Below are 24,447 nucleotides of genomic sequence, written 5' to 3' on the forward strand. Positions count from 1 at the left end.
TGTCTGCCAAGGCATAGTAACGATGTATTTACAACAGAACTGAGAGCCAAAGCGGAGCCAAACAGTTATATAATGGCCTTTTGAGTATAAAAATCTTTTTCTTTATCCTGCTAGGAAACTGGATGCCTTTATCTACGATGCTGCTGTGCTGAATTACATGGCTGGCAAAGATGAGGGCTGCAAGCTGGTAACCATTGGCAGTGGGAAAGTGTTTGCTACCACTGGTTATGGCATTGCTCTGCAGAAGGATTCACGCTGGAAACGACCCATCGACCTGGCCCTGCTCCAGTTCCTGGCTGACGGTTAATTCTTCATATATATACAATAAATTTCATTGAATATTACCAGTAATGCTATAACTATGTTTTCAAAAACCTGAAAGGGAATAAATGCATAAGGAGAAAGAATAAACACAATAAATTGGCATGGGGAAATGGGAATGGATATTGGGTACAGAATATGGTAGAATTTACTGACAGATGCATAAATGCAAGTCAATAAAACCAAGTTTCAAGCTGTGATTTAAAATGTGTTTCTCACTCTGCTAACTTGAGCTCCTCAGATGAGATATTTTGAAGCTTTTCGCAGAAATATGCAATAGTTGGTATGATGAACAACGCAACACTTTGCATTATATGTCACACAAAGGCCAAATAAAAAGTGCTGTGATTTAATTAATTTTTGCCGACAATCTAACCAGCTTGTAAACAGAAAATGGTAAAGATAATCAAAAGTAAAGTCAAATAAACAAATCTACCTAAGATATTCTTTGGGTACTGCAAAACCAGTATTTGATAATAATAAAAAATATCCATAGAAAATGTGTTTCTAGGCTGTTTCTATGGTCTAGTTTAATTTTTTGGGCACATGTGTAAACAAAATAGTCACACACAGGAGCTTTTGTAAATCAGTTGAATATAAAAAGGTCAGAAAAAGGTATTTATAGTTCATAAAAATTGTTATTGTTTTTCCAGACTTGCCTCAGATCTTGTAACATACTAGATAATTTTCTTCTTCAACCTTCTAAATGTCACTCACCTTAAACAAGAACAAAAGTCTTTAAACTGCTCACAACTAGTTTTTCATGCAGATTTGTAACAGCCATTATTTGTTTTTCCTCTTGTTGAACAACATTTGTCCACTTAAAGAAAAAAAAAAGAGTGATCTGGATTAATTTGGGATTTACTAAATCACAAACAGAACAACCGTGCAACCTTACACAGTTGTATCTGGAGTGCCGGTTATTGGAGTGAATTTCATTATCCCATGCAAATGAATTTCATGAGAGGCTGGAGGGTATTTCATTACTCACTCAGAGTCCCCAAATAATACTAGTGTTATGCAAATGGGGCTTAGGTCTGTATTCTGTGCTCTTCCCCCACAGGCGACACACAGAAGCTGCAGACCGTCTGGCTCACAGGCATCTGCCGCAATGAGAAGAAAGAGGTGATGAGCAGTAAGCTGGACATTGACAACATGGCAGGAGTTTTCTACATGCTGCTTGTGGCTATGGGCCTGAGCCTGCTGGTTTTTGCTTGGGAGCATCTGCTGTACTGGAAACTACGACATTCAGTCCGCAAATCCGAGCGCCTGGACTTCCTCCTAGCCATCAGTAGAGTAAGTTAACCTTATGCATGAAAACTACAGCACAAAGTGGTTTTTGTTACTGCAATCTATGACTTTCAAGGGCTAACTGCAGCAATACAGCAGGAACAAGTTGGCAAGTTGTCTTTTAGCAGACAAGTTTCTAAGAATAACTGCCTTATAGTTACATATGTTACGGCCTTGCTGCATGATAAAATGCACTTGTAAAGACTGCTGTCTCCTTGTGAGGTATCCTTTAAGACATGGCTTTAGAAATACTGGTAATGCAGTAAGTAATCAACGTACAACCAGAATGGTTCAAGGGCAGCGACCATAAAAACCGATAGTGAAATAAATTGGTTTAAGGTACTAAAAGAACTTCATGGAAACTTGCTGAAATATCGTGATGGCTGATGAGAGAGAAATTGGATTTAAATTGTCCCATCAAGAAGTGTCAACAGTAGTCTGAGGTGATATAAGTATTCCAAACAGACATACAATTTGAAAGTAAAATAAAGCTGGAGCTATAATAATGGAGAAACTAATATGGTAAGTGCATGATCAGCAACACGCTCATTTATAAGCCTGAGCTGTGTTCAAGATCAAGTTCTGTGCAAACAACACTTCAAATACAACAACACGAACCCGAAACTACTACCAACTACAATGATTCTCTTTCGGCAATGGCAGATTTTCCTTATTAACATTGTCACCTCATTTGCAAAAAGTTAATAGGAATTTTACACCATATCTGTAGAGAAACGTGACTGAATACCTTTGAAAGTACAATAGCGTGTTGGTTAATTCTTGGATCTGTCTTTCTGCAGGGTATCTACAGCTGCTTCAATGGAGTAGAGCAAAGCGACCACAATGGGAGCATGCAGAGTCCAGATGTAACTACCAACTATTCACAAGCCAATATGCTAAAGATGCTGCAGACAGCCAAGGACATGGTGTCCTCTGCCAGAGTGGAGAACTCTCTAGACAATGCCACCAAAACAATAGAGAACTGGAGCAGGCGTGGGGCCGACAATGTGCGGGCCGGCCTGCCACCTCGAATAACCACCACAGACATGACCCATGGCCGACTGCCCTACATCTCCAGCATCACAGATAACCACTCACCGTACCCTCAGAGGGCCCTCACACCCACCTTCCCAATTCATTATGGGGACGGCTCCACCCAGCCGCTCCTGGATAAGCCCCGGGTGGTGACCCGACCCACTCCACTCCGCTACACGCTGCCCAGCCGCAACAGTCAGCATATCTTAGAGAGGACTCTGCCCATCTCCAGCCTCAGCAGCCCTCATATCGCCATGCGGGACCCTGCTCCCTCTGGTACTTCTAACCCCCACCACAGCAGCAGGCTGTATGTGGAGAACCAGGCCCGGCACCCCACATCCCCATTTGTTCCTTACAGGGAGTTCCAGGTGCCAGATATCTACGTGGAGCACAAAGGACCGCTGAGGAGGAAGTTTAGCTACCCCCCTGACTGTGTGAGCCGGAGGAGGAGGTCCCATAGCTACGTGTTTGATGCTGCAGACCCCAGAGTCAGAGGAGACTATGATGAACCTCGATCCTGCCTTGCCGAGTTGAGGGCCAATCACCTCCTGAACAACCATGCCTCTGTTGGTGCCGCCATGGCCTGCACTGCAGGACACTACCCAGGTGGCAGCACCAGCTGCAACTCCTGTATGAAGTCCTACCTGGAGCCTGAAATGGATGATGTTCCACTCCTGGGGAAGGAGAAACTCAACCGCCGAGCCTCATTTCTCAAAGCCACTTGGGGCAATGATAGGATCCATCAGGTGGATGAAACAAAGCCCTCCACATCCAAATCTAAGCCCACCCGTGCAGACATGCCTGACCTTTTTCCACGGGTGGTAGTGGCCAACCCAAAGCCCCACAAGCTCTACGGCAGTCTGGGGCACAACCTGTCTTGCTACCCCTTGGCTGCTGAGCCTGCATACTTGGACCCAGCCCACATGGGCTCCTACCCCTACAAGCAAAAGCTCAAGTACTCTGAGTCCACCCGGCTGCCCTCTTATAGGGAAGCCATCCTGCAGAATGCCGCTGCCCTGCGCCGCTCCTCCTCCACAGTGGTGCACAGACACTACTCCACCTACCTGAACTCGTACACAGACTTACCAGTGTATGTAGGGCCACTGGCTCAGGGACCGTCCCAGTTCTATGATGGTTCCAAGGACATGTGCCACTTGTTCCCCTGTGCAAGCCACTGCCCAGATAACGCAGCAATGCTGCCTCGCATGAGTGACAGGCCGCTGGTTTATCACAACAATATGTATGGGCCTTACGATGGCACAGGAAAGAGGGAAGACCCAGGCTCTGGGAGCAGAGAGCGGAGGCAGGTGTTGGTGGCGCGCAGAGTCAACAGTCCGTATGTGCCAAAGCCCTGGGGCAGAGTATCCAGCCTGGAGTCTGAGGTCTGAGCCCCATCCTTACTGGACCTCCACTAGGCTCTCAAACTGAGCCCCTCTGAAGAGAGGGATGCCTGGGGGTTCTCCCCTCAGCCTCTGATTAAAGCAAAAATTAAACTCTACACCAATAGTGTATTTGAGAGTGGTGACTCTCAATCATCAGTGCAATAATATCTTGGGCAGCGACATGTAAAGGAGAAGACACTGAGTAGCAAATTACTGCTGGGACTTTGTAAGCCAAACTTAAAATATAAAAAAAAAAGAAAAGGAAATGTTAAAAAGTATTTAATACATAAAAATTTAACCTGTTGATTGTTATTTAAAGGATTTTTAAATGCTGTGTTGCTATGTTAAAGAATTCTGGGAGACAATATACTGTAGCCTCTCAATCTGATTACGACTTGAGACATTTATTTTTCTCATTTGTTTTCAAATTCATTCCCCACCCTGTCAATTGAGAGATAAATTATTATTATAATTTTGTGATCAAACCACTGACATATCTTCCCTAAATTTTCTAAGTCAACAACCTTGGGTACACAGTTTATCTAAGGCTTTCTGCGCCATTGGTCATTATTGTAACTTGACTGGGATTTTAAAAAGGGAAAACCATAAAACGTATCACGTGTATTTCCATTATTACACTACCCTTTAATAAAGAACAAGGTCATCTCAAGGGCCTTTTGGAATCATCTGTCATCTCAATCTTTATGTTAAACATGCTCTCACATCATACAGTGATTTAATGAATGTGACTTTTTACGTATGCACACCATCTATTATTTCAATCTTCCAATCTCACACAGAGTGGATGATTATGTGAATACAGAATGCAGAATGTTCAGAGGTGATATTGAGTGTCAAGGCTCTGACCTTGGGTGCTAAGTGCTCCCACAAAGTGCCTCCAATCATTAAAAGGAACCTTTACAGTGAACTGAGATGGATAACACTGAATACACCAATTTACTTGGCATGCAGCGGAAGGTTAAACGCAATGTATGCAGTACATAAATATGAATTTATGCATATTAAAATGATAAACTTCAGATTGGGTTTATACTGAGGGTTAGGATTAGAAAATAAGAACGACCACGCCCCCTTTTGGATGAAGACAAATGCTTGAACAGTGCTAGCACCAAATTTAAAAAGCTGGTAGCCTCATCTGTTGCATTTTGCACATCAAAAAAATTAAAAACACCACAATCCACGTTTTTCTTAACTTTCTCAAAGAACGTAGGACAGTAAAAGAAGAGATCTGTGGCTTCAGGCTGTCCATGGAGACGGTGAAAATGGTTAACTGTGTTAACTTGTGCCTAAAGATCGAAAAGATAAAAAAATATGGCCATACCATATTTCATTTTATTGTTAGTTTATTTTAACAGTCCTTCGAAAGCAATGGATATTTTAGGGTACAACATGATTATCTGCTGATACGATTTAAAGGGTTTGGGATCCTAACACCTAATAAATGATAAGGTATTCTTATTTAATGCTATTAAATTCGCAAAGACCTTAGATTTGCATTTTCAGCCAGTACAATTAGCAGGGCTACTTTCAAACAAAAGGATCTATCAGTATACAAATGAAAGCACATATAAAGAACGTGTGCCAAAAAAGAAGCAAAGCAAAAGCAAAATAAATCCACTATTAATACACAAAACCACAGATATTGCACATAAAAGCAGCATGAAAGCTCAAACTGACAGCCAGCAGACATCAAACAATAAACCAGAAGCACCAGCAGCAACACAAAGTAAAAACAGAGCCTTGTTGAAGTGAATCAATGATTGAGTGTCACTTGAGAGTCAACCACACAGTTCCAAGCATATTTGCTTCAGACTCGAAAGGGCATTATTATAAACAACTGTAAACATTGTCCAAATATGACAGAAAATAATCAAGTGGCTCTGTGCAAGACGCAACTTATGTTTACATCCCAAGAGCCAACACTGAGCATCACTTCAGCCTCAGGCCTGGTTACAAAACAACAACAAACTGGAAGGGAATACAGTGCACTCAATACACAGACATCCTTAAATCACAACTGATCACAGCAAAACATTAAAAGCATCATAATACACGTGCCAAACCACAGCCAGAGGACAGTTAGCTCACTCACGACAACAAATTAATTACATTTATACCAAACAGCAGCAGAAACAACCAGCAGTGTCAGCAGCCACACAAGCATATAAACATTCACTGAAGAGAGCAGAGACTGAAGAAAGAAGATCATCTCCTACCTCAGTACCACATATTAACTGCATACAGTGTGAACTATATAGTAGTATTTACAGTACTGTTTTAGAAGTAGGTATACTAGAATAAACACATCAAACAACTTTTATTCTGTTTCGAAATGCTTAATTTTGTCATGTTTTCAGCACGTACACCACACTGTAAACCTCCAATGAGTTGTATGGAACTGGGACATATCTTTGAAATCCCAGCTAGCATGTTAGCACAAGCAGAGGACACCTTGCTGAAGTGAATCAGTGAGTGTCAGAGAGGCAGGAGGAAACAAAACAACAGGTCCTTAACACTCAGACATCAGTTGTTTTGCATCACAGCAAAAATCAACATCACACATCACAGCATCATAATACATGTGCCAAGCAACAACCCAAACAATATATACGCTTAGCCGCAACAAGTCAGCAGCATTAGAGCAAATATTAGCCGGCAGAAGAAGCAAAACATAAAACACAAGCAGCTCAACCATCAGCAGTATTGGCAGCCATATTTTCAAGCACATAAACAGAAGCTGAACAAAGCAAACACATAAACTCACAATATGAATTTTAGTAAAAGCAGCAGGCACTTTGCTTGCTGAAGTGAATTGGTGATTGTCAAGGTTTCTACTATGAGTGTGGTAGAAGAACAATCATAGCTTTAAGGTGCACTTACAGGAAATAATATGGATAGCAAGGAGTAACCCAATATCATCAACTCACTGTAAAGCCAATATAAAATGAACCTGAGCATCAGGACTGGTTAGAGTAAGCTAAGAGGAAACAAAACAGCAACATGCAGTGCAATGCAGTAAAAAAAAAACAACAATCTGGGCCTCAACACTGAATACTAAAACAGTATGTTTCCATCACAGTAAAGATCAGTAAACATCAAGCCCTAAAACAAATCTTGATACATGTGCCCAACAACAAAAACAACAAATGAGCTCTAAGCTCAGCCACAACAACATATGCAATCAGTTTTCCCCAATGTAAATGTTGCACATGAATCAAAAACAGCAGCATTAGAAGCAAATATTAGCAGCCAGCAGAAGCACGAACATAAAACATAGCAACAGAATCACCAGCAGCATAGGCAGCCATATTTCAAAGCACATAAACAGAAGCTGAACAAAGCCCAAACATAAACAAACAATATGAATATTAGTAAAAGCAGCAGGCACGTACCTTGCTGACATGAGTCAGTGATTGACAGTGTGTCAAAGAGTGTGTGCTAGCAGTGTGTTGTCATGTGATCAAGTTGCATTGACAGGAAGTATAGTAATTAGCAACCCATATTATCAACTTGCTGTTTACATCTCTTAAGCCAACATTAAATTACCCTGAGCTTCAGAACAGGTTACAGTGAGGTAAGAGCGAGGAAAAAACAACAATCTGCAGTGCAATGCAGTGAAAAACCAATCTGGGCCTGAAACATTCATATGGTTTTCATCACTTCAAAAATCTACATCAAGCACCACAGCGTCACAATGCATGTACCAGACAACAATTCAAAAATGAAGCCCTGCCACAACAAGGCATGCACTCACATTTGTTTCCCATTGCAAATGCCGCACATGAATGAAAAACAGCAGCATTAGAGCAAATATTAGCAGGCAGCACAAGCAACAGGACCACCAGCAGCATACACAGTCATATTCAGAGCACATACACAGAAGCAGAACAAAGCCAAGACATAAACACACAACATGAATTTCAGCACAAGCAGCAGACACTTACCTTGCTGAAGTATAACAGCCCCCTGAAGGTTCACTCTGAGAAGAACCAGCTGATCAAAGGAAGTGCCAAAGTCACAGGACGGCAGCAACAGAGTGCAGCACACAACAGGTCCATGTACTCCTCCAATAAGCTGTAATGAAGCGACATTTTGGGACTGTTAATATACAAACTTCTTTATCAAATATTACATGAGCCACATGCTGATATATAACTGCAAAGTCCTGAGGTCCAGTAGATAGAGTATGAAGATGTATGGGCTAAAGTACTAAACGTCAACATTTTTCAAGGTTTATTTAGTGAAAATAATGATAAAAACACAACAAATACCACATTAGTATAATAGCCTAATTTTTACTCCAGTACAATTGTCTGACAGCTACAGTTACTAGTTACCTTCTCAGATTACAATGTTTTATATAGATCCTGTCCAGTGAAATCAATCTTTTTCCAAATCTGGTGATTCTGAATTTGAATGTATGTGATAAACTGACAGGCTAAATGCTCCTTTATGTGTTGATAACATTCCTCTTCATATAGCTTTTCATATGCTTCATATGCTATATGATCTCGTAAAAATATATGATGAACTAATAGAATACAGGGTTTTTCTACCATTATAAGACTTGGTGTCAGCACCCAAACAGATAAATGTATAATCAATGTTTTGCTCCGGGTCAGTCAGTTTTGGGGTGTTGATTTTCAATATCAACTCAAGCTTTTCCAACTTTTTGGTAGGAAATAAATAGCTCAACCATACACATTAAATGTACAGCAATTAAATGCAGCATGCAGAAATATTAATCCCAAAAAACATCATATACATTTTTCTGCAGACATTTTTATGAGCACGTTTTACTTTTGGTATTTTATATTAACACTTGCATACTTTACTTAAGTGTGTTTTGTGGCCAAGACACACCAAAAGGCAACCCAAGATCTCAAGACACACCTGTCTTCAAATCATTTATTAAGAATTAATTTAAAACTGTGTAAAATGACATTAAAACAGCTTCTTTTCAGCCCTTGTTATCCTCTTTCACACTGGCTGTCTACCAGGACATCTGATGTGTCACACACTAACAATTCCTACCACCCAACAACTGCGTGAACGCGAAATAACTTGAGTTCCCAGTAAAGTTTTTAAATGATTTTTCAGGTGTAGAATTTGCCTCCATACTGGGAAATGAATATGTACAGAGCTCTGATGTAGTGGATTCTAAACGGATTCATTATGTTGTATTGTATATATTTCAATTAAATGTATGTTTGTTAACACAATCCCACTGCTCACCTGGATTTTAAATGCTATTTAAGCAGTTGACACATAACGTTATTAATTATAATATTAACAGGGTTAAATCAGTCTCCAACGGCCATATTAATAAGATAAAAATCACCTACCTTGTAAAAATGTCACAGAAATATTTTAGCTTTCTGCTCGTTAGCAAACTCCAGCACGGAAATGACGTGACTCGTGATCGCAATCAAGCTAGGAACGTCACAGTTAGCTAATTAATTACTGTACAACAAATTACACACGGGTAACAATGTCGCAGAGACATCTGCTGTGACAGCTGGGAGCTTTTTACAGACTTTTTACATACAAGAGGGGGGGAAAACACACTTTAACCGACAAACGCCGAGCTCAACGGACTTCATTAACTCACCGAGGCGACGGGAGGTAACTGAACATGTCGGGGTTCACCAGGCCAGTCTGCAGGGGCCTGTACAGCGCGCGTGCCACACAGAAGCCCCAGGAAGCTAGGCTATGCTAACACGCTAGCATACACAGTTAGCTCAAATAAAAGTAGTTTAAAATCTAAATACCTGCTGATTAAATAGCCTGTGTGAGTGACTAGTAGATGGATTTAACAGTAATAATGTCGATTAGAATCAACAACTGTGCAACACAAAACATACTGTGATTAATAAGTGTTTTAACAAACAGGAAAGAAATTATGGAAGCCTATTACCGCCAGTTAAAATAAATCTGATTACATCTTAGTCTTCATTTAAATTTAAAAAAACATCGTAACTCAAAACTGTGTCAGAAAAAGAGTTTTATCCCCTAATTTGGACTTTTTCCCATACCTATGACTTAAATAAAATAAGAAATCTAATCTAGTCATAATTGTAATTATGACTTTTGATCTCAAAAATATTACCTTCAATTCCTTCTTGTTTTAATTAGACTTTTATTTATATTTTAAAAATGGTGTATTGTCAAATATTTGTGACTTTATGTTTGGGGGAAAAAGGGTGATTTTTCATAATTTACTCCTCGATCAATTCTTGATCTCATAAATATGACATTTGTCTCACAAAATGTCAAACATTTAGAATTTTATCCCATAATTATGACCTTTTTAAGCTCATAATGTAGATGGTCTATATCATAACCTAACTTGTCACGATACTTTTATTTATTTTTTTATGAAGGCTAATTTTTCATATATTTTTTTTAGCTGGAGGAACTAAGCTTCCACACATAACACATATTATATATATATTATTAAGTCTTTGTTCCTCTTTTTTCTGTGCTCAAGATTGCTACTTTACAACAACCTGCAACAATAGCCTAATAAAATCCAGATTTACACAAATATTTCTCTATCAATAGTTTCAGGGTATAAGAAAATCATCTTGTTTTAAGATATCTAACAGTGACACATATGAATTCTGAGCATTCAAAGCCAAGGTGACAAAAAGTTTCAATCTAATATTGTTGTTAACTTGCACATAATTTCATGCACATTTATCCAAACTTCTCCACTAGCATTTTGAACAAATGTGAATAATGTTGGCCTGCACAGCAAGTTTGTTCTGACTGAACAATGCTTGAAAGAGAGGATTAAAGCATCTCGTTAGGCTTCCTCCTTTTTTAAGAAGTTGACCTGCTGGCAAACTCTTTAAAACCCTGAATATGAATTAAAGTCTATTTTCGCTCTGACGTTGTTTCCATAAAACAAATGTTAACAGCCGTGGCTGAGAGCCAGACTCTATTCTTAATCCTTAAAAATCACACCGTAGTGGGGAACCAATCCAAACACAGCAGCCTTGAACTCTCCAGTCACAGCAATTATCCATCTTGTAATGTTTGAAATATCACAGCCCAAAGTGTTTGATTCGACACAGCTCCCTTTTAAACTCAAACATTTTAAAAGGACAGGAGTTCACCCTCATTGTCATCTATCTCAGAACCACAGCTGCATTAATGCTGCCAGTGATCCATGCAGCCATGAAACCCTCCTGCCTTGGGCTCTTTTGTGTTTTCAGGTTGTCCCAGAGACAAACAGCGATATAATGGTGCAGCGATGAGGCATTTATGTATTCTGCACTCTACTCTAAGACCCGCAGAATTGATGGTAGGGCTGGCTGATTGCAGTGCAGATGATAAATGATTCTACACATGCAGATAAAATATCACCAGCCATTTGCAATGTCCAAAATATCCACCGCCACACACACGTGGTGCTGTGGAGATATTAAGGCCATTTCAGAACATTTCAAGGCTCTCTGGGACTCCTGGCAACACACTGGCAAACAAAACTATTAACCTTGATTACTTTTTTCCAACATTAGCAGCCGTTTAAAGCTCCCATCAGGGACAGTGTCGTGCTGTGAAAAAAAAGTCATAAGTACCTCCATTTTGTTAACATACAGTGCTTAACAGAGAGCGATAATTTACCTGGACACGACACTGACTTGAAGAAAATGATTAGTAGTCATGCAGTGTTAGGGATAGCTTAATGAAGAAACTGTGGGGTTATGTTATTGTTTCAAGACGCTAACATTTTGCATCGATGATGATGATAATATGGCGAGCATCTTTACATAAAAGCATGAGACATTAGATAAACACTGTCCATGTGGTGGAGACAGGTCTCTGTAAAGATGTTGCAGGATGTTGTGATGGAGACAGGTCTCTGTAAAGATGTTGCAGGATGTTGTGATGGAGACATGTCTCTGTAAAGATGTTGCAGGATGTTGTGGTGGAGACAGGTCTCTGTAAAGATGTTGCAGGATGTTGTGGTGGAGACAGGTCTCTGTAAAGATGTTGCAGGATGTTGTGGTGGAGACAGGTCTCTGTAAAGATGTTGCAGGATGTTGTGGTGGAGACATGTCTCTGTAAAGATGTTGCAGGATGTTGTGGTGGAGACATGTCTCTGTAAAGATGTTGCAGGATGTTGTGGTGGAGACAGGTCTCTGTAAAGATGTTGCAGGATGTTGTGGTGGAGACATGTCTCTGTAAAGATGTTGCAGGATGTTTATGGTGGAGACAGGTCTCTGTAAAGATGTTGCAGGATGTTGTGATGGAGACATGTCTCTGTAAAGATGTTGCAGGATGTTGTGGTGGAGACATGTCTCTGTAAAGATGTTGCAGGATGTTGTGATGGAGACATGTCTCTGTAAAGATGTTGCAGGATGTTGTGGTGGAGACAGGTCTCTGTAAAGATGTTGCAGGATGTTGTGGTGGAGACAGGTCTCTGTAAAGATGTTGCAGGATGTTGTGGTGGAGACATGTCTCTGTAAAGATGTTGCAGGATGTTGTGGTGGAGACATGTCTCTGTAAAGATGTTGCAGGATGTTTATGGTGGAGACATGTCTCTGTAAAGATGTTGCAGGATGTTGTGATGGAGACATGTCTCTGTAAAGATGTTGCAGGATGTTGTGGTGGAGACAGGTCTCTGTAAAGATGTTGCAGGATGTTGTGGTGGAGACAGGTCTCTGTAAAGATGTTGCAGGATGTTGTGGTGGAGACATGTCTCTGTAAAGATGTTGCAGGATGTTGTGGTGGAGACATGTCTCTGTAAAGATGTTGCAGGATGTTGTGGTGGAGACATGTCTCTGTAAAGATGTTGCAGGATGTTGTGGTGGAGACAGGTCTCTGTAAAGATGTTGCAGGATGTTTATGGTGGAGACATGTCTCTGTAAAGATGTTGCAGGATGTTGTGGTGGAGACAGGTCTCTGTAAAGATGTGCAGGATGTTTGATGGAGACAGTCTCTGTAAAGATGTTGCAGGATGTTTGATGGAGACAGGTCTCTGTAAAGATGTTGCAGGATGTTTATGGTGGAGACATGTCTCTGTAAAGATGTTGGAGGATGTTGTGGTGGAGACAGGTCTTGTAAGATGTTGCAGGATGTTGTGGTGGAGACTGTCTCTGTACAAGATGTTGCAGGATGTGTAGTGGTGGAGACATGTCTCTGTAAAGATGTTGAGCCATTCTCTACACGATGTTGCAGGATGTTGGGTGGATGGAGACCGGTCTCTGTATAAGATGTTTGCAGGATGTTGTGGTGATGGCGAAAAGGTCTCTGCTAACGATGTTGCAGGATGTTGTGGTTGGCGACATGTCTCTGTAAAAGATGTTGCGGATGTTGTGTGGAGACATGTCTCTGTAAAGATGTTTGCAGGATGTTGTGGTGGAGACATGTTCTGTAAGATTTGCAGGATGTTTATGGTGGTGGAGACATGTCTTGTAAAGATGTTGCAGGATGTTGTGATGGAGACATGTATCTGAAAGATGTTGCAGGCGGTTGTGGTGGAGACAGGTCTCTGTAAATATGTTGCAGGCTGTTGTGGTGGATTACAGGTATCTGTAAAGATGTTGCAGGATTATTGTTGAGTCGGTGGAGGACATTTCTATGTAAAAGAGTTGCAGGATGTTGGGTGGAGACATGTCTCTGTAAAGATGTTGCAGGATGTTGTGGTGGAGACATGTCTCTGTAAAGATGTTGCAGGATGTTGTGGTGGAGACAGGTCTCTGTAAAGATGTTGCAGGATGTTTATGGTGGAGACATGTCTCTGTAAAGATGTTGCAGGATGTTTATGGTGGAGACATGTCTCTGTAAAGATGTTGCAGGATGTTTATGGTGGAGACAGGTCTCTGTAAATCTTTTCAAACGTGGACATGTCTCATTTCAGCTGAGATGCCATGAAAAGGAAGTATCGTCTCATTGTTTCTGTTATTACTGCACATTTGTTAATAATTATGTCTGCAGCTTCTCTGCTGGTCCTTAACAATGTGGACACTATGATGACTAATTGGATACTAAAGGATGCTCAGTTAAGTGGATATCCGTAATGTATTCTCTGTGTAACTGTCCATTCATTCTCTTCCAAGGAAAGCTGACTTTTGTTGTAATTTGAAGGTCTTTCTGGGTTAAAAGCTCTGCGTAGCTCCATCTCAGCATGGTGCACTTATTAACTGAAGCTTCTCACTGATACCACTGAGCGATGAGCACTTTTCACCAAAGCCCAGTTTCATACAGAAACAAGACTCCTAATTGGACAAGGAGAGATTAATGCCACAAGCGCTTAATAAGTGTGAGAACTGACTCTCAGCTGAATAAACTCATTTCTGAGACCCTTAAGTAAATCTCTGAAGAACTCTTTCACTACGCTCAGCGACCAGACCAATATTCATTCATTTCACACAATAATTAATGACTAATTCTGCGATCTGTGTGCTTTGTAACGTGACAAATTCATTCCCTCTCGCTCCTCTTTGAAATGTATGAATTCACAGAAGGTGGGCGCTCAAAGACGAGCCATGCAAGACAATTCATTTCCCAATTTTACAACATAAATAGTGGACAAGATTATATCTAGCGTCAGGGAATAAGTTTATGAATATGATTTCACTCTTGATTCCCTCAGCATATTGAAAATATTGAAATTAGATAAAGTCACAGGTACATCAGATGTGCATCCGTAGGCAGGAAGTTGGCGACAAGCCTCAGGCTTTCACTCTGACAGGTTTGGAAAAGATGGCATCTAACGTCCCATTAAATTAACAATTCATTTTCACAGCTGCTGCCCTGAAGCCAGTTGCATTTTTGTTATCTTTCTCATTAGCTAAGATGAACTACTAATAAACGATGTTGGTGTGGGATGAAAAAACCCGACACATACCCACCAACTCTTGTGTGGAGCCAATCAACACAAGAGCAAAAAACACCTTTTCCATCGAAGAGAAAGGAACAAAAAGGCTTGTTCTTTGCTCTTTCAATGAAATAAACTCTCCAGTTTCAAACAAACTGTCTCGCTCGCTGGTCGTCACACCTAAACCACACTTGTACCTGTCAGTCATTCTTCAGAGGATGCTGATTGGTTCGATGGCTGTGCTTTTGGCTACAAACACAAAGCCTGTGCTTGGCAAGATGGATTTGTTCAATCAGATGATCAAGTGATCTCACAAATCAAGCTGCCTCGACAGGGAGCTCTGACTCACCACCCAGACATATTAAATTATTTCAACAATTCAAAGAAATCTGTTGTTTTGCTCATTTGGATGTTTTCTCACAGTTGGAAGAACAACAAAATCATTTTTGTCATCGATCTGTGCCAGACCCAGAAAAAATGGCGAGGATGAGATCAACACAGCAGGTTGTTGTAAGTCAATTTGCAGGAATTATAACTCGTAAATCGGCATCTTTCTTCGATCAACATGAGGAATGCTAAGTTGAATGCTTGTAGCATCTGCTGCCACAGCTTTGTGTGTTGTTTTATCTGCTAATTCTCAAACCTAGCAGCCTTGTCAAGATTGTGGTGTGATCTCAGCGTCTTATGTACAGCTCTGGGAAATCTAAGTGCAAACAGTGGGAAACACCCAGTTCAGTCGACAGAGTAAAATGAGGGCTGTAAAAGTTTCTGCCAACAATTGATACTTTGAAATTTGGTCACATCATGTCATTACACTGTGTTTGTTATATCACGTCACATTACATGGATGTAAGATGACTTGTTTGTTGGGAGCAAGCAACGTTTGCAAGCGTGGAACCACCTGACATTTTAAAAGAGACCTCGAGACATTTTTCTTGATCTGTTTGTGGCCGAACAAAAACAGTTTCTCGAAGTCAAAGCATGATCTCATCCAAGCATTTATTGTGCCTAAACCTAACCACACCATAAGCCCAGCTTCTTCTCAACAATAAATTCAAATTTAAGCTCAAAGAATTTTAAGTTTTAAGTTTCAAAACATACACCTTCAACATTTATTCTGGCATTTCAGTGGGAAATACCTCAAGCTTCGGTCTGTATTCATTCCAGCAACAGAGAAATGCTGCTACTCCTAACTATGTTAAGAGTTAATAAATAAGAAAGACTTGCACAAAAACACTGGTGGCAAATAAAAAAAAAATGCAAGAGCAAAGAAGAAGAAGAAGAAAAGGAGGATTTATGTTTTGTAGTTCAGCGGGCCCAGAGAGAGTCGACACACATCCGAGGGAGGTGCTTCAATAGTTCAATATGTACTCTAAATACCAGATTAGCTTCTGGTGAAAAATTCATCGTGTTTCTCAGGATGTTGGTGCGTTCGAACGGTCGATCTGAAGAAAAGACTCTCTGACTCAACTTCCTCTATTTTACCCTTCAGTTTTCCTCCCAGACCTCACTGCTTAACCCGCAGACAATGTGTTAGTGATGTGTTTAATCAAACCACCTGGATAGGTAAGTGTTGGCAGAGAGCCAGACTTCACTCTCACACACACACACACACACACACACACACACACACACACACACACACACACACACACACACACACACACACACTCTGACCCGTCGAGGCCCTTCTCATTAGCTCAGTCGTGATGTGTGGACCCGGGCCGGCCAGCTGAGCAGCTTTCTGCAGAGACCGAGGCCTGCTGGTTGTTTGATGAATCCTTGAACTCCCCTTCCACTGCAGGACTGACAGCTCTGCGCAGGGAAACACAGAGCCGCAGGGGGGGTGGACAAAATAACAGAAACGGCACATGAAAAAGATTTTCTTACTTTAATCCAACCAAACTGTAGATACGGAGGCAGCAGCACAGAGATGTGAATGTGTCACCGTTAGAAGACTTCTGATAATCAGCAGCTTTATTATGTTGAGTTCTCAAAGCGGAATGACGCAACTGACATCCAAAGAGAAACAGGTGGTGCTGCACTGCAGGTGTATCAGTCAAGCAGACTTAAACAGGTACAGCGCTCACTGATCATCCTGCGTGTTGATGCCCCCTCGAAATAATATGAAAAAAACAATGGATACAGATTGATTCTTGCTTGTGAGCAGTAACATAATCCCTGTGTCTCACTGAAATTGTTTTTTCTCGGTGATTATGTCGTCTTTAAGTGTAACGAGAAATTAGACAAACATACTAGGATAGATGTTGAGGTATGGCAGTCATTACAGGTAAAATAAAAATGAAACCTTGCTCAGAGATATCTATAATTTCAGTTGTTTCACTAGCCCTTTTTAGATAGAAAAGGCGGCACATTTGCTCCAAGGTAAGGACGGAAATGTGCCGGCCTGTCTTTCTAAAACCGAGGCATAATATTCCTCCTTTTCCAAAAGCTGCCACCGGGGAAGGCATAAACATGTGACGTGACGTGAAGCCCGAAGTTGGGCTGTTAACAGTGACAACGAAATTGTCTTCAAAATAAGAGCTTTACATTACACCCCACTGGAGTTTAGATCTGGGTTCTAAGCGGGGGGCTTTTAATTTGAAAGTAGCGAAAGTTAGTAGCTTACCACTACAACAACAAGCTAACACAACCAAACAGCTACAGAGACCGAGGAGACGCTAGCATCTCCTGGATCTCAGCAGCTGTCCAGTTGCTCATCTTGACGTCCGTGGATGAAGTGATGGACTGACTGCTGTGATCAGCTGTTTCCTGGTTTTAAAACTCCCCGGCTGTGGGTCGCACAACAGTGCAGGTCATCGACACCTCCGCCCACCTCACGCAGAGGCCGGCACATTGCCGCCTCGGATTAAGATAGCAGGCGAGGCGGAAATAAGTGTATCCTACGAGGCGGCAAATCGGCAGACTAAAACAGACCCCAAATTTGCCGCCGTCTGTCTAAAACCGTGGACTGAGCCGCCAAAAGGACGGGTAAATTGGCGGCTTGCTGTCCAGTATAAAAACGGCTAGTAATTGGTTGAAAGCGCTCAACTTTCTCAGGTTAGTTGGTCTGAAGCAGGTGGATTCAAGTGTTGGAAGTTCGGTCTTCACTTCGTTCAGTGATGTTTCCCGAGCCATCCCTTAGCACCTGAATTTAAACTGCTTCCATCAAGACGCAGATTTAATGTGCCCAGATGCAGGACTGACAGATCTAAAAAATCCTGGGTTCTAATGGCTATTGGCCTTCTTAACAATCTTAACAATTAATAGCACTGTGGTCACTTTAACTCCTTATTTTTATCCAATTTTATCCAGTGAGGCACTGTTGCACTTTGTTTGTTTGTTGTTTGAATTGATGTTAATTGTTTTCCTGTGTCGTTGTCCCATGTCACCCATGTTGTTGTTTTTTTTTTTTTTGTTTTTTTTTTTTTTTTAATTGTGTATTGTTGTATTGTTGTTTTTTTGCTGCTGGCTGCACCGCAAATTGCCCTCCGGGGACAATAAAATCTCTTGACTTGACTTCCACATGCTGTGTTGTCGAGCACCAGTTAGTTTCCCTGGTAAACACCCCAACCTCTTCGACCTCCAGCTGGTCTGCTAACTAACCCAGAGAGGTAAGTGTGTTTACCAGGACAACTACAGCACACAGTTTAAATCCACTGTATAAGCTCTGACTGTTTCTTTTATAAACTGACCGCAAAAAAAAAAAACACGGTTATGGTGATTTTCTGGAGTCTGCTGCAGCTCTGACTTGATCTTTATTTAAAAAGACGTGTAATATACTCAGGTGGGTTCGCAAGAAGTGCTTTTAAATAAATAGAGTGCAATGCTGCTCTGTGTTGTGAAGTCATCCCTGGTTACAAACCTGAGGGCTGAATGATAGACTGGTCAAAGTTTTGGACAGGAAATAAAGAGTTAGATGTGTGGTGGTGATGTTGATGTAGTGTCGATGAATGAAATGGATCCATTTCATTTTCACTATATGAAGCCCAGAGGAGCAGCGAGGTGTTTACATGAGGTGAGAGGCTGCAGTAGTTCAGTCTGATGGAAATATAAAACAAAGCAGTAAACCAGATCCGTATGGATGAAAGCAAACAGCGCTGACCCTTCGATACCGTCAACTCTCAATGCAGAACTGAAGGAAAAGATCAATATTACAATCTACATAATGACTGTTTGTCAAAACTACCTGGTGATTCAAAGAGAATTTCTGACAGATCAATGTGTTTTAAAGTCTTAAAATAATAATTAATAGAAGATGAAAAATGTCTTTATGTAATAATTCAAATGATGCCTCTTTGGATTATATCAGTCAGCTTTCATCATTCGTAAATGTGCTCATGTTCTGATTGAATGAATGACATAAAGTAGGTTTAATTCATAGATCCGTAAGCTGGGGACACAGGCTGGGGACCGGCCCCTGGTGGGTCCAGGCTGCTGGCCTCCAGCCAGTCCTCCTGGCCCTCAGGGCCTCAGAATTACATTGTATTCGTGGGCAGATGCCTTGGCATCTGCACCCAGGGTTAGTAAGCAACCATCAGCATGTGCTGGCGCTGAGCAAAGTGCTCTGGGCCGGCCAGAGTGCACGGCCAGCAGCCCTCTGTGGAGCAGATTGTTGGCCATGATGGAGCCTGATTTCCATCATCCATTATCCAAGGCTGCAGATAAGTCAAGGTCCCACAGGGGCCTCCTCTGAACTGCACTCTCAGGGAAAGGTGGAGGGCCACATGTGAGGGTGTATGGTGCCAGGACAGCAGGGGAATGATGACATAAACAGAAAGAGCGCTGGTTACTCAGGCTTAGATGACGTAATGAATTTGGAGTTAGTAGTTGAGAGTTTTGATTGACAGCCGGTCAGAACTGTTGTAGATTAACAGAGAATACAGAGGATGTGTGAAAATACTCAAAAACATACAGGCAAATAAATTAAGCTGCATCACATGACAGATTCATAAATACAACCAGTGCAAAAAAGAGAAAACAATCTAAAATATGTGTACATGTACAAGAATCCTGCAGATTATATCTCGTAACAATTTCCCAGTTGTTGAATGAAAATGTTTAGTTTTTTATATTCAACAGCAACAGTTTACAGTTCAGGTAAGAGGACCATCATGGTTATGGCAAATAAACTACAGAGTAAGCGAGGTTACAGCAGGGAACTGCAGACGGAGGTCAGACCAAACACACTGTACTGATAGCTCCATTAAATTTAATGCAACGGAGCCTCAGTGTCGCAGCTTTTTATTGGCAGCCATCAGCACACTGCGCTCATCTTCTGTTTGACTCCTGCCTCAGTTTGTTTTTTATCCACCTGCAAACGTTTTTTAGCTGCGAACACTGTAAACTCTGAGTGAAAAATTACTCACAAAATATGTAGTTTTTGCAGCTGGCAGCTTCTTTATGAAAACAAAACAAAACAAGTTCTGGAGGAGAGAGTCTGGTGCAGATCCAGAACGTCTGGAGGAATAAACAACCGCAGTCACATCAGATTCTGCTTTTACAGACGGGTGGAGAAAAGTGGATTTATCTTCACTCCTGTTAATCAGCCTGACTGCAGCAGTGATCCATGCAGGTGACCTCCATTGTCGGGTGTTTCTGCTCTGTAATGTTGACTGCTGATTGGAGCTGGAGGGGAAATGTACTTTACTTCATGAAGGCTGTAGAGATGAGAGGGAAAAAGAAGAGAGAGTTTAGTGATTGACATGAATATAAACACAATGATCCTGCAGTCAAACTCGCTTCGATGCTGGTAAACACACTATTTAACAACTACAACTGCAAATGAAAATCTCTCTGACAAGACTGATTTCATTCTCGTTACGTTTCGTCTTGTAGGTGAAATGTCCTGTTACTTGTGAATTTCTTGGTTTGAACATCGTTGATCACATTCGGGATAATATAAGTGCACAGCTCAATCAAATATATGACAAAGGTCTTGTCGTTTTCAGACATTTTAAGGGAGGATTCTCACAGATTATATCTTATATCTAACTGTTGTTCTATGAAAGGATGCAAACTTGACTTTTCCTGCTGATCCTCCACAGCCTCATTCTTTGCCTCGCTGGATGTAAAACGTTCAATATAAACATAATTCCAACGGAATACGGAGCTGCATCTTGCTGACTGCTGGTCTCATCTTTTGATTATCATCTGCCAAGTATTTCTGAATTGCTTTCAAGGTTTTATTCTTGTGTTTTTAGAGCACTTTTGAATTTCCATATCAGGTCTGCAGCCTCCAACACAAATGACATAAAATCTCCTTTTTATTAACTGTAGCTTTTAAACATGTCCTTGTTTATTATGTATTATTTTAAGTAACTTGTTTGTTGTGCAGCACTTTGCCAAATTACGGGACAAAAGATATATAAAAAAAACACTTTTTTCCTTCTCTTCGTTGACCTTTATTGATCTGGTATTTGACATGAACACTGTTGAAAATACGATAGCACTCAGGACCATATGGGCTCACCTCTACAGGCTCCTGCCGGTTAACAATCAGCCTTAAATCATCCACTTTCTCCAGCGCGTTCTGCCATCTGGCCCGGGCATTCAAACCAATGACCTGCTGCTCACGAGCACATCTCCACAGTGCGGCAGGGGCGATGATACGTTCTGCCATCAGCTCGATCGTGCAAATGAAATGACCAAAACTCCTTCAGACTTTTTTGATGTGACAGCTGAGCGGAGAGCGGCGGTGGGAGGTGATTTAAAGCGCCTGCTTTCAAATGTTTAAATTTCAAGCCTGCTAACGATCCTCCTTCTTGTTTGTCGATGGGGAGTTGACTTACAGTAGCGACCTTGTGACATTGATGAGTATTTATTCTCCATTAAAGTGGCACGCCATTAATTAAGCCACTGTTTGATCAATTAACCCAAAAGGCACATGACTCCAGGGCCATTTGGAAGCACAATTGATTTTATGACCTCCTCCCTCCTCCGTATTCATGTCACTAATGTCATGCCACTTATCTGCTCGGCAGCACACAAGCCTGCACTCAAAATAAAACCACATTCATGTCGGTGGCGTCCTACAAAAGCCGCGTTTCTTCCCCGTCATTACACCTCACACACACACTCAGAGCAGCCAAATAACTTTATCGAACTCATGAAACTTTCTTTCTTTTCTTTATGGAAATAAATGCAATTCTGATAACGGGCAACACACACACACACACACTATGTTTGGTATCATCCCACTGTCCTCCCGAGCCTCCCGTTCGTCCACAAAGATGCTCCTTAACTGAGTTCTCGGGACATCCACACTTTGAATAAATTGCCTCACACTCCATAAATTTTCACAGATGCTCAGAGTCACTTTGAGAATCGGGTGGGGGGTTGGGGTGGTTGGGTGGAGTTGGAGCGGTGTGGTGTGGGGCTGAAAGTGTAGATGAGAATAAAAAGAAGATCAACAGATAGAAAGTGCAACTGGAAAACGACACAATATCTACTGAAGACAGTCGTAAAGTTCACCCTCGAACTGCTCCACTGAGGACGACCAAAGTTCCTAAAACAGCAAGCAAGTTCTACGTCTTATCTTGAATTATTGTCGTCAAAACACTAAATTAAAATAGTTAAACAGGAGAAGATCTTGTTTAGCCTCTTCTTCTTCATATTTTAACTGGCTGATAATAAAGGGCTGTGGGAACTCAGGACATTTAAAGGAAAAGTAGAAGCTACCAGATGAAAAACAAATTAATTCATAATAGAAAATTCTGCAAACAAAAAGAAACATAATCCCTGTTCAGGATGGATGTTCGTGAGTGTTTAAATTGAAGAAGCTTGTAGTTTGTTCATAGCTACCTTTGAATAATAGATGAAACCATTACAGGCTCAACTAAAAGCCCAGCAATCATGGAATTATGCCCCTCAACTAAATCATCAAGGCTGACTGAATAATAGTTTAGTGGGCAGTGAAAATGACTTTTTTGTTCTGGTAAATCTTACACTGTGACAGGTTTGTAATGCAGTCGGCCCAGAACTTTGACATAACTGCAATAAGCTCTGTGTGTGAACATAAAGTTTGACTGTAGAAAAAAAAACCTGCTGCCCAGAAAAGTTGTTCATAAACCCTGAAAAGGTTTTTAAGAAATGCCCAATCATTTAATAAAAAACTGCTGATTTTTAACATGCCTGGAAAGTTTGTTTCAGAATGTTTTTAAGCACAGCGACAGGTAACTTACAGTATTTATTGGGATACAGCACCTGATCACAGTGATGATTTAACCTAATTTACACATGTAGTCAGAATCACATCTGTGTAGGTCAGAAAGAGGCGTTTAAACATTCTTCAGCATGGAAGCACTGGATATGTCTAACAAGACATTGGGACATTTCCAGCCGTGTCAGTGGCAGCAAAAGATTTTTATATTGAAAGAGACATCAGGACAATTTGCAGCTCAAAAGCCGGCGTTTTGAAATGAGACGCTGGGACATTTCCAGGGTCACCTCAGTGGCAATAAAACAACTGAGAGACGTAAGACTACACCACAGGTTAAAGCCAAACCACTGGTGTCTTTGAACAAGATGTCAGGACGTTTTCCAGCCATGTCTGTGTGCGACAGAACCAGGTAAGCAAACATACAGTTGTAACGTAAATAAACTTAAAGTCTCAACATCTGGGGTTTGCGGAAACATGCACTGCCAACAATTTTATCCAGGTTGGATTTAAGGACAGCTCAAGATTCAGTACAAACCACTGTGAGACCTCCGTAATCAGGAACAGGTAAAGTTTCTATGTTAACAAAGTGTCTAGTCCCACCGACCGAAGCCAGGCTTAAAGGACGGTCTGGTACCAGATGTACAGTATCACTGACACTATGTGCGTACACTTGTCACTGCTACGGTTTGACCTGTGTATGAGCTTGGTGATCAATAAAACCAATATTGGCTTTTTGTTCAGATCTGGACATCAGCTAATCAGTGTTATCCAGCTCTGATGTCATCTGGTATCGACCTTCAAAATCCCATATCAGTCACAGGCCTCGTCTCATCATGTGCTTAATCCTCCAGCGTTGCACGTCTTTGGCGATGGCTGGTGCAAGGGCAATGGGAGTGCTTTAATCGGGTCCTCCCTTCCTCCCCCACTTCATTTCCCATGTCTGCGCGAGAGACATGAAAGGAGGACAGGCCGGATCATTGTGGAGAGCTATTTCCTTTGTGGTTAATGAGACAGAGCCAGCTCCAAGGTTAAGTAAAGAAAATGCTGTTTCCCATGCGCTCATCCGCCTCTTTTTTTTTTTTTTTTGCAGAGTTTATTTGGAGGAAAATTGTCGAGACTGTGTTTGTATGCGCGCTGGGAGCCCTGCCAGTAATCAAGGTAAGATCAATAAAAGCTTAATGTTCCCCGAAGAAACTCCAATGTCAACATGTTTGTCCATTTAACCCCCTCCTTTTATAAATGAATGGCTCTGCAGAACTGAATCTATCAATCAATGAACTGATATAAAACACTTCCTCTATCCTTAAAATGACGATGAGGGGCAGATTTGACAGAAAAGGTTGTGTTGCACAAGCATTGCAGGTTGATGGATCTTAGCGCCCCCCTACAACCATTTACCTTGAGAT

At 41.3% G+C, this 24,447-nt stretch overlaps 1 protein-coding gene and 1 long non-coding RNA gene across 7 annotated transcripts in view; one reads left to right on the forward strand and one right to left on the reverse strand.

Annotated features, from left to right (window-relative positions):
- The window catches only part of grin2ca (glutamate receptor, ionotropic, N-methyl D-aspartate 2Ca), a 71,234-nt gene extending 66,518 nt beyond the window's left edge, over positions 1-4,716 (forward strand). Inside the window, exons 11-13 of one of the 2 annotated variants that reach the window (XM_030406943.1) lie at positions 115-302; positions 1,385-1,617; positions 2,412-4,034. In XM_030406943.1, the coding sequence (XP_030262803.1) occupies positions 115-302; positions 1,385-1,617; positions 2,412-4,034 (2,044 nt within the window). Of the gene's footprint in view, positions 1-114; positions 303-1,384; positions 1,618-2,411 lie in introns of both variants that reach the window. The other variant, XM_030406942.1, reaches the window with a different exon arrangement.
- The window catches only part of LOC115575100 (uncharacterized), a 116,217-nt gene extending 106,314 nt beyond the window's left edge, over positions 1-9,903 (reverse strand). The window contains exons 1-2 of one of the 5 annotated variants that reach the window (XR_003982632.1): positions 9,395-9,900; positions 7,994-8,123 (exon numbers count right to left, since the gene is read on the reverse strand). This is a non-coding gene — a long non-coding RNA (uncharacterized LOC115575100). Of the gene's footprint in view, positions 1-7,993; positions 8,124-9,394 lie in introns of all 5 variants that reach the window. The other 4 variants (XR_003982633.1, XR_003982634.1, XR_003982631.1 and 1 more) reach the window with 4 other exon arrangements.
- Between the last annotated feature and the right edge of the window lie 14,544 nt (positions 9,904-24,447).

Source organism: Sparus aurata, chromosome 23, assembly GCF_900880675.1.
Source record: "Sparus aurata chromosome 23, fSpaAur1.1, whole genome shotgun sequence".
NCBI lineage: Eukaryota > Metazoa > Chordata > Actinopteri > Spariformes > Sparidae > Sparus > Sparus aurata.